An 11,415-nucleotide genomic window follows, 5' to 3' on the forward strand; every position below is an offset into this window, starting at 1 on the left:
AGCCCACCAAAGGCGCTGACTTGTTATCCTACCCAGACTACTCACGGGCAAAAAGTGTATCGTTTATCTCCTTTTTTAAAAGACGTTCCTCCCATCCCTCGTTTTAAAATATTCCGTGTATTCCGCGTTTCAAAATATTCAATATTTTCCGTGTTTTAAAAAATTCCATATATTCTGTGTGTTCCGCAATTCCACCGAATAGGGTCACCCCATCAGGAAAGCCTGAGTTCACCCAGATATGCTGTTAGGCCGTGCTCATGCCCCAGCGAGTGTTGTGCCTCTACGTTAGATCGTGCTCACACCTCAGTGCATGTGAATAGCGATTTTGCTCGGCAGCCATGTTGCATGGCAGCAACAATGAATTATTTTTCCTTATGGGAACAAATGTTCTTTCAAATGCAAAACATTTTCATTGTTCCTGCTATGCAACATGCTGCCGTGCAAAACCTCTATATCCCATATGTATGTTTGCACGTGTAATTAGAAACTCAAATTTAGAGGATATAAAGAGGGAAGGAAAAGACTTTTCCCCTCTTGTTCCTAGCAGAGACTGAACCGAACCGACTTGACCCGAACCGAATGGAAACTACGGAATAAAGGCATTTTTAAGCAAGAAATGACTTGATCGAAGTTAACATATGCGTCTAATTTCATTAGAACTCTGAATACACCTTCTGAAAGGGAAAAAAGAATAGACCTTTTCTCAGATACGGCGGCCATTTTGATTTCTATTGTTTCGAAAGACATTATGGGATGCCCAGGGGGGCAAATTGAGGTAAAAACTGCATGCTAGCACGCATATAGAGCACTATATACGTTTATACCATATATAGTAACGACATGTACTCACCTACAATCAGATTCACTTGTACGCACTTTCCTTCACTTGTACGCACTCACATTCACTTGTACGCACTCACCTTCACTTGTATGCACTCACCTTCACTTTTATGCACTTACCTTCACTTTCATGCACTTTCCTTCACTTGTATACACTCACCTTCACTTGCATGCACTTCCCTTCACTTCTATGCACTCACCTTCACTTGTACGCACTCACCTTCACTTTTATGCACTTACCTTCACTTGTACGCACTCACCTTCACTTGCATCCACTTCCCTTCACTTGCATGCACTTCCCTTCACTTGTACGCACTCACCTTCACTTGCATGCACTTCCCTTCACTTCTATGCACTCACCTTCACTTGTACGCACTCACCTTCACTTTTATGCACTTACCTTCACTTGTACGCACTCACCTTCACTTGCATCCACTTCCCTTCACTTGCATGCACTTCCCTTCACTTCTATGCACTCACCTTCACTTGAACGCACTCACCTTCACTTTTATGCACTTACCTTCACTTGCATGCACTTCCCTTCACTTCTATGCACTCACCTTCACTTGTACGCACTCACCTTCACTTTTATGCACTTACCTTCACTTGTACGCACTCACCTTCACTTGCATCCACTTCCCTTCACTTGCATGCACTTCCCTTCACTTCTATGCACTCACCTTCACTTGAACGCACTCACCTTCACTTTTATGCACTTACCTTCACTTGTACGCACTCACCTTCACTTGCATGCTCTTCCCTTCACTTGCATGCACTTCCCTTCACTTCTATGCACCCACTTTCACTTAAACGCACTCACCTTCACTTTTATGCACTTACCTTCACTTGTACGCACTCACCTTCACTTGCATGCTCTTCCCTTCACTTGCATGCACTCCCCTTCACTTCTATGCACTCACCTTCACTTGAACGCACTCACCTTCACTTTTATGCACTTACCTTCACTTCTATGCACTCACCTTCACTTGTACGCACTCACCTTCACTTGTACGCACTCACCTTCACTTTTATGCACTTACCTTCATTTTTATGCACTCACCTTCACTTGTATACACTCACCTTCACTTGCATGCACTTCCCTTCACTTCTATGCACTCACCTTCACTTGTACGCACTCACCTTCACTTTTATGCACTTACCTTCACTTGTACGCACTCACCTTCACTTGCATCCACTTCCCTTCACTTGCATGCACTTCCCTTCACTTCTATGCACTCACCTTCACTTTTATGCACTTACCTTCACTTGTACGCACTCACCTTCACTTGCATGCACTTCCCTTCACTTCTATGCACTCACCTTCACTCGCACGCACTCACCTTCACTTGTATGCACTCACCTTCACTTGCACGCTTTCACCTTCACTTGTATGCACTTACATTTACTTGAACGCACTCACCTTCACTTAACTGCACTTCCCTTCACTTGTATACACTCGCCTTCACTTGTACGCACTCACCTTCACTTGTACGCACTCACCTTCACTTGTATACACTCACCTTCACTTTTATGCACTTACCTTCACTTGTACGCACTTTCCTTCACTTATACGCACCCACCTTCACTTGGATGCACTTTCATTCACTTGTATGCACTCACCTTCACTTTTATGCACTCACCTTCACTTGTATGCACTTACCTTCACTTCAATGCACTCACCTTCACTTGCATGCACTTCCCTTCACTTGTATCCACTTCCCTTCACTTGTATGCACTTTCCCTCACTTGTATGCATTCACCTTCACTTGCATGCACTTTCATTGACTTGTATGCACTCACTTTCACTTGCCTGCACTTCCCTTCACTTGTATGCACTCGCCTTCACTTGTACGCATTCACCTTCACTTGTACGCACTCACCTTCACTTGTATACTACACTCACCTTCACTTTTATGCACTTACCTTCAGTTGTACGCACTCACCTTCACTTGTACACACTCACCTTCACTTGTATGCACTCGCCTTCACTTGCATGCACTTTCATTCACTTGTATGCACTCACCTTCACTGGAACTCACTCACTTTCACTTGTATGCACTTATCTTCACTTCAACGCACTCACCTTCACTTGCATGCACTTCCCTTCACTTGTATCCACTTTCCTTCACTTGTATGCACTTTCCCTCACTTGTATGCATTCACCTTCGCTTGCATGCACTTTCATTCACTTGTATGCACTCACCTTCACTTGCCTGCACTTCCCTTCACTTGTATGCACTTACCTTCACTTAAACGCACTCACCTTCACTTGCATGCACTTATGTTCACTTGTATCCACTTCCCTTCACTTGCATGCATTTATATTCACTTGTATGCACTCACCTTCACTTGTATGCACTTACCTTCACTTGTATGCACTCACCTTCACTTGCATTCACTCACCTTCACTTTTATGCACTTACCTTCACTTCTACGCACTTTCCTTTACTTGTACGCACTCACCTTCACTTGTACGCACTCACCTTCACTTGAACGGACTCATCTTCGTTTGTATGCACTTACGTTCACTTGTATCCACTCACCTTCACTTTAACGCACTCACCTTCAAGTGCATGCACTTCCCTTCACTTGTACGCACTCACCTTCACTTGTATGCACTTACCTTATCTTGTACGCACTTTCCTTCACTTGTACGCACTCGCCGTCCTTCACTTTTGCGCACTCACCTTCACTTGAACGCAATTACCTTCACGTGTATGCACTTACATTCACTTGTACGCACTCACCTTTACTTGTACGCATTCACCTTCACTTTTATGCACTCAACCGTCACTTGTATGCACTCACCTTAACTTGTACGCACTCACCTTCACTTGTATTCACTCACCTTCACTTGTATGCACTTACATTCACGTGTACGCACTCACCTTCACTTGTATGCACTTACCTTCACTTCAACACACTCACCTTCACTTGTATGCGTTTACATTCACTTGTATGCACTTACCTTCACTTGTATGCACTTCCATTCACTTGTATGCACTCACCTTCACTTGTTTGCACTTACATTCACTTTTATGCGCTCACTTTCACTTGTATGCACTAACATTCACTTGTATGCATTCACCTTCACTTGTATGCACTTACATTCACTTGTACGCACTCGCTTTCACTTGTACGCACTCACCTCCACTTGTATGCACTCATCTGCACTTGTATGCAGTCAACTTCACTTGTATGCACTCACTTTCACTGGTACGCACTCAACTTCAGTTTTTCGCACTCACTTGCGCTTTTGTGCACTGATCTTCACTGGATGCACTCACCTTCCCTTGCAATTCAAAAATATTTCCTCCATAGTATTGGCCTCTATGAAAGTAACTGCCCACTTAAAAGGTTGTTACTTTCCGTAAAATATAGCTTAACTACAATAAGACACCGTAAGATGTGACGTTTCAAGCATTACTTTCGATCTACGTAGAAGGCGATTTGAAAGAGTATTTAACGTAACAGAAGTAACGGGAACAAGGGAACAACCATTACTCTAATCACGCTTTAGAGTACCATCATTTGGTGCCATTTATGTATATGTAGGCAGTGTGCTTAATTTATTCATGCTTTTAAAATTCCTTTCCTCTTTGTCTGAAATCACTGTTAGAACGATTTATAATTCCATTATTCAGCCACAGTTTGGGGTGGTATAAATAATCCATTAATTGAATAGGCGTCCACCAGACATTGCAACGTTGATTTTTAAAGTTAAGCGCAGTCTCATACCCGAGAATAATTCTGACTTATTTAATTTAAACAACTCTCAGTATGACTCACAGAATAGTGACTTCGAATTACCAAGATTCGAAACGCTTAGATTTGGTAGCAATTCAATAAAATATACCGGCCCTCTAATTTGGTCGAAGTTGCCAAGACAGTTAAAATTGACCGAAACTCGCGCGGGACTGCTTAAGAGGTACATTAGGAAAGTTGATTATTATTATTATTATTATTATTATTATTATTATTATTATTATTAATATTATTATTATTGTTATTAGTAGTAGTAGTAGTAGTAGTAGTAGTAGTGAACGTGAGTGCATAGAAGTGAAGGAAAGTGCATTCAAGTGAAGGTGAGTGCATGCAAGTGAACGTGAGTGCATAGAAGTGAAGGTAAGTGCATACAAGTGAAGATGAGTGTATAAAAGTGAAGGTGAGTGCATACAAGTGAAGGTGAGTGCATACAAGTGAAGGTGAGCGCGTTCAAGTGAAGGTGAGTGCGTACAAGTGAAGTTGAGTGCGTTCAAGTGAAGGTGAGTGCATAGAAGTGAAGGTGAGTGCATAGAAGTGAAGGTGAGTGTGTACAAGTGAAGGTGAGTGCATACAAGTGAAGGCGAGTGCTTACAAGTGAAGGTGAGTGCGTTCAAGTGAATGTAAGTGCATGCAAGTGAAGGTGAGTGCATACAAGTGAAGGTGAGTGCATAGAAGTGAAGGTGAGTGCGTGCAAGTGAAGGTGAGTGCGTACCAGTGAAGGTGAGTGCGTGCAAGTGAAGGGGAGTACGTACAAGTGAAGGTAAGTGCGTACAAGTGAAGGTGAGTGCGGTCAAGTGAAGGTGAGTGCGTTTCAGTGAAGGTGAGTGCATACCAGTGTAGGTGAGTGCGTACAAGTGAAGGTGAGTGCATAGAAGTGAAGGTGAGTGTGTACAAGTGAAGGAAAGTGCGTACAAGTGAAGGTGAGCGCGTACAAATGAAGGTGAGTGCATAGAAGCGAAGGTGAGTGCGTATCAGTGAAGGTGAGTGCGTACAAGTGAAGGTGAGTGCGTACATGTGAAGGTGAGTGCATGGAAGTGAAGGTGAGTGCGTACAAGTGAAGGTGAGTGCATAGAAGTGAAGGCGAGTGCGTACAAGTGAAGGCGAGTGCGTTCAAATGAAGGTGAGTGCGTTCAAGTGAAGGTGAGTGCGTTCAAGTGAATGTAAGTGCATGCAAGTGAAGGTGAGTGCATGCAAGTGAAGGTGAGTGCATAGAAGTGATTGTGAGTGCGTACAAGCGAAGGTGAGTGCGCACAAGTGAAGGTGAGTGCGTACCAGTGAAGGTGAGTGCATACCAGTGTAGGTGAGTGCGTACAAGTGAAGGTGAGTGCATAGAAGTGAAGGTGAGTGCGTACAAGTGAAGGAAAGTGCGTACAAGTGAAGGTGAGTGCATAGAACTGAAGGTGAGTCCGTACAAGTGAAGGTGAGTGCATAGAAGTGAAGGTGAGTGCGTACAAGTGAAGGCGAGTGCGTACAAGTGAAGGTAAGTGCGTACACGTGAAGGCGACTGCGTACAAGTGAAGGGGAGTGCGTACAAGTGAAGGTAAGTGCGTACAAGTGAAGGAAAGTGCGTACAAGTGAAGGCGAGCGCGTACAAGTGAATGTGAGAGAGGCTAAGTGAATGTCATTGTATGTTAGTGTGTATTGCTACCATATTACTATATATGGACATGTATAGTGCTCTATATGCATGCTAGCATGCAGGTCAAACCCAAATTGAAATGTATTTGCCTCCTGGGCGTCCCATAATAGCTATTTGAAATAATAGAAATCAAAATGGCTGCCGTATCTGCAAAAAGGTCTATTCTATTTGATCTTTAAATAGAAGTACGTGACAATTGATTATCCAAGGAAGAGTAATGTGATCACGAATTTAACAAAATCGTTGACGCAAATGCAACCACACGCGCAAGCATAAGTAGCTTATTGCAAAGTGAAAACAAACGTCGACATAAGCATCAAAATCAACCATTCTCTATTTTCAAATTCCCCATAATACACTTTGTTTTCCCCCCAAATTTTGCATAAACTATTGTTTTCAAATGCTCTTGGGGACACTGCATATTCCCAAGAGCATTTGAAAACAATGGTTTATGTAAAATTTGGGGGGCAAACAAAGTATATTATGGGGAATTCGAAAATTGAGAGTGGCATCTGCTATTTTTTAAAAGGCTCAGACGTGGGGAATCTGGAACGAGTGCTTTACTTGGTTACACGTAGCAAATTTCCCTTTGCTTATGCTGTGTTTCCTTTTCACACAACGAAAACAAGCGCAGCCACAAGGAAAAGGGAAAATCTGATCATTGCGCTTGTGCTAATAGCAGGCGCGTAGCGTGGTCATTTTTTCAAACACTCACAAGTACATATGATCTAGAACCCTAAGTAAACTGAGCGAAAAATACTGCGTTCTTTATTTCTTGTCGAAATAGTTGTGTGAATACAAGCAAAGAATGAAGCGTCTTGCCCTTATTTTGAGCAAACTTGGTGCAAACAAAACATTGTTTTGGTTGTGCTAGCATGACTGGAATTGTCAGGAACGTTCTCGGAACGTCGCTCCTTTGTCACGAACGTTCTTGGAACGTCGCTCCTTTGCAACCTCGCCTTTTTGTTGCACGCTGGCCAAACAACACTGCATTGTTAGTGCAAAAAAAAAGGTACAATGCAAAACTAAGTTAGAACATGGTACAGCTTTTGTTTTAGTTTTGAGAATTTAATCAAAATGGTGCTTTCATCACGAAATCTTGGTTGCGTACAAGGAAAATGTTAAGAATAGAAACAATTGCTAAAACTTTCAAAATTTTCTGGTCACTTCAAGTACGCACGTGCGTATATGCGTATAGGACGCTACGCGCCTGAATAGAATATATTTAGAAAAATGACAAATTACACAGTACTGGCTAAACCGTCTGAACGACCTTGACTTTTTACCACTTCAAAATGTCAGGCAATATCATTTTTATAATGTGGCAAAGAATAAAAACAATTCACCAAAGTAAAGTGTAAATATTAAGGAATTTAGGCCAAAAATAGCAAGATATCTGCCTGTCATTAGATATGATGTTGCCATGGTAACGGCCATTTCCCACCATGGTCAGAGTTTTTCTCTGTCCTTGTGTGGGCCCAGTTCCATCAGTAGGGTTAACGCTCACATGGTTCATATGGGATAGAAATCTAGCACTTCACGTTACACTACACTCTCTTCAGATAATCCAAAATTGACACCCAAAAAACATAAGCCATTTTAATATCGGTAAACATACTTGTAAATCTCTACCGGGAAAACTTTAAAGTGCCCCTAACCCCAAAATATTTTTTTCGCTAAAATGAATCTTTGCACCTGTTCGAAACGCATTGCGGCCATTTTTTCATTTTTCTAACAAATCCTGCCATTTTATAGCCTTCGAAAGTTGCAAAAATCCAATCATCTTTTGTTCACGACCGAGTCAGAAGGGGAGTGGGTCTATTCCTGATGTGACGTCAAAATCTGATTTACATTGCATTAACTCTTTGTAAAAATGCATGCAAAGTAGATTGTGACGTCACATCAGGAATAGACCCACTCCCCTTCTGACTCGGTCGTGAACAAAAGATGATTGGATTTTCGCAACTTTCGAAGCCTATAAAATAGCAGGATTTGTTAGAAAAAGGAAAAAAGTGATCGCAATGCGTCTCGAACAGGTGCAAAGATTCATTTAAGCGAAAAAAATATTTTGGGGTTAGGGGCACTTTAAGTTAAATAGGTTTCCTTTTGTGACTTGTGTCCAGTAGTGAGGGTATTCGAAAATATTCTCAAAGGATGGCCCATTTAATTCTCAAGCAAGTCGAACCAACACAATCATTTTTTTTCCTTATCAATAACAAATCCCATGGGCAAGTAAGTCTTGCAAAGACGGAATTACAGTTCCCATTGCCACTGTCGGTTTCTTAGAGACACCGTCTGTATGACCACTTTTATTTCTTCGTTGTGTTACTATCGGTGGATGCATACTCTGCATCGTGACTGATACGTTGCAGTTAAGAGGGAGCACAAAAGCGGAAGCTTTCAAATTTTTTTTACACAATCCGGTGCTATATTGCAAATAATCGCTTTCCTTGAAATTTTGATTTTCTAAAATATTATGTCGACCGTCAAGACTAGTTTGTTTTAATTTGAACCTCGACTTCCGGCGTCGACTGTGATAATCAGCAAGCAGAAAATTGTACAGCCGAGGCACTTTCAAGACATTAGCTGTCTTGATTTAAACCAAACACCATTTAATGAACCATTCTGTTGCAAAACGCAAACAAAGCTAGTGAGTAGTTTGATGAAAGGACACACTTTCGTCGATTATTTTCCCGTTTCTTCGTCTCTTCGTAACATATGTGTTGACTGCAACCCCAACAATGCCATGCTTACAACTCAAGAAAAAAAAATTCACACGCCCACTTGAAAAGTTTCCCCTATAAAAATTGAAGGGATTTTACAACTGTTCCTCCCTTTCTCTTTGATGCCTCTTTCTTTTGCGTTTTAAAATACTCCTGATCTCGTTGCGGTAATTTTCGTTAAAGATTACAAACACCACCGGATTAGCCGCGCTGTTGGCAAATACTAAAGTGTTGGCCACAGTGAGCCATGTATTGCATTGCGCGCAATTGATTCCGTCGAAATCTAGCGCCAACCATACAACATGGTTTGGCAACGTGCAAATGGCGAAGACCACTGTTACAGCGATCGACAATTTCAACACCTTTTCCGCCTCGCGGGCATGGTCGGCTTGCAAAACACAGTTTGCGTTTGGTGTGGCGTTTTTACGGAGTTCGCAAGAAATTTTAAGGTAAGAGCATAACAAAACCGTAAGAGGCAATGCAAACCCAGCGATAAACATGAAATAAGAGTACACAGCGCTATTCGTGTGGCGAGGTTCCGGCCAAACCTCGGAGCATTGCTCTGTCGTGGGGTCCACTTCGAGCACCAGTGCGTAGGGTATCACAAGGACAAACGATATGATCCAGATACACAAAATGAATCTCTTCGACGCAGCGAGTCCCAACTGAGTTTTCATTGGATGGACAATGGCTCTGTACCGGCTGATACCGATTGCTGTTAAGGTAAACGCCGATACGAGAGCGCAAATTGTTTGCATTGGAAACAACACCTTGCAAAACGCTTTGAAATAAGGCCATATGCACTGGTTGAGTTGGACAGGCAAGTCAAATGGTATGCATATCACGGTAAAAGCCAGATCATCTACGGCTAGATTTAGCAAGAAGTAATTCATCACTGTCCGAATATGAAGGCGCCTCCATACAACCCAACATACAAAACCGTTTCCGCAAAGGCTTGTTAGAAAGATTACGCTAAAAAGTAAGTACTTCAGTGTATCGACGACCTCTTGATCATCAGATAGTAAGCAATCCTCTCTATGCGATATGTTTGATATCACTAAGGCAGTAACGTTCATCTCGATGTGAGAAAGGGCTCCCTTTCACAAGGATATTTCAACAATTTTATCCACTCTGAAAGCTTGTGTGCTGCTTAAATGCCTTCTCAGACGGACAGGTGTCTTGAAAGCTAAGAATGCCTAACGAGTTTTTTGGACAGGAAAACGGACGGACGCCTAATTGATATGGTTTGGAGACGAGGATAACAATCAGAATGGTATCTTAAAAATATTTGAGGTCCGATTGTGTTTGATGTTTATATTTCTTTATTGGCATAAAATTATAAGTTACCATACGGCAAAAGAAAGCGGCTTTTTAGCCAACTGATCAGAAACCTACCGAACTATGCATTTCGTGATTCGATCCACTGTCGGAACGTAATTAAAACTGGACTGAATTTTAAATTAACTTCCTAAAAAATGAACCATTAATTCCAAAATACACCGCTGCCACCAAAATGACAATAATTGTTCTTCACTTCGCTTCATTACAGAAACCACCACAGCTTCCAAATATTACGAATAATTTTAGGGACTGTATGACGCGCAGTAATACCCACGACTCACTGAAAAGGTAGAGTTGTGCCATTTGCTGCTGACAGAAACAAAATCCATTCGAAACCCTTTTGGTGTATTTACTAGAGAAATAAGAATTTTCATCCACTTCGTTTTCCAGCTGCAAGAGAGCTTATCTGCTCACTTTTAATTTTTCAAGTCGTTGCCAACCAATCTTCAAACCGCTTTAGTCACGAACGCAATTAGCATGTTAGAAGATATACATTAGGTGGAGAGTTTGTGCACCGTCAAGAACTTCAAAAGAAGCTTTTTTTTTCTCGTTATGTTACAAACCAACCACGAATGAACGCGGGCTTACATTGCATCCACCAAGGTTGGATAACGAATGGTCATTCAAGCCAGTTTCACTGGTCGTCCAGTTTTCATTTTTGATAACTTTATAATACGCGACTGAGTGCATATGAAGAAATTTGCATCGCCCTAGGAATAGAATAGATGACTGTGCAAATCACCTTTTGTTGCAGTCTCGGGTAATGAATTTAACGGCGAAGCTCATGACATCGGGCCAAAAGCACCCCTGGCACGTTCAATGTAATATCTCAGAAAACAGCGCCACGGCCAGATGTAACAAGGTGCGAGTCGATTTTAATTACATGCATATGCATGCGTTTCTCGAAATCCTGAAGCTTTGTCAAACAGATTTCGGGAATCGCAAGGCAAGGAACTTTGCACATATTTTGAGCGAATAACTTGAAACTCACTTTTCAATTGCGGGAAGGATGGGGGATGTCAGTGCACACGGAGAAATAAAACCCCTCTCAGAAAACAAGGAAACACCATGGAGAATGTACCCAGATGTTTAAGCTCACCAATAATT

At 41.9% G+C, this 11,415-nt stretch overlaps 2 protein-coding genes across 2 annotated transcripts in view; both read right to left on the bottom strand.

The window, feature by feature from the left end:
- Positions 1 to 8,922: 8,922 nt before the first annotated feature.
- LOC137992694 (neuropeptide FF receptor 2-like) lies at positions 8,923 to 10,191 on the bottom strand. The gene has a single exon (XM_068838180.1). It carries the CDS (start codon positions 10,041 to 10,043, stop codon positions 9,063 to 9,065), a length of 981 nt encoding a protein of 326 aa, XP_068694281.1. The 5' UTR covers positions 10,044 to 10,191; the 3' UTR covers positions 8,923 to 9,062.
- A 1,205-nt stretch (positions 10,192 to 11,396) lies between these two features.
- Positions 11,397 to 11,415, bottom strand: part of LOC137992674 (RNA-binding protein 39-like) — a 23,980-nt gene continuing 23,961 nt past the window's right edge. Inside the window, exon 16 of the mRNA XM_068838157.1 lies at positions 11,397 to 11,415. This exon is cut by the window's right edge and continues 379 nt beyond it. The gene's annotated coding sequence lies outside the window, so the exon portion shown is untranslated.

This window comes from Montipora foliosa, chromosome 1 (assembly GCF_036669935.1).
Source record: "Montipora foliosa isolate CH-2021 chromosome 1, ASM3666993v2, whole genome shotgun sequence".
NCBI lineage: Eukaryota > Metazoa > Cnidaria > Anthozoa > Scleractinia > Acroporidae > Montipora > Montipora foliosa.

What these genes read in the sequence shown, in the direction of transcription:
- LOC137992694 (XM_068838180.1), bottom strand. Translation starts at nt 10,043, where the DNA reads ATGAACGTTACTGCCTTAGTGATATCAAACATATCGCATAGAGAGGAT.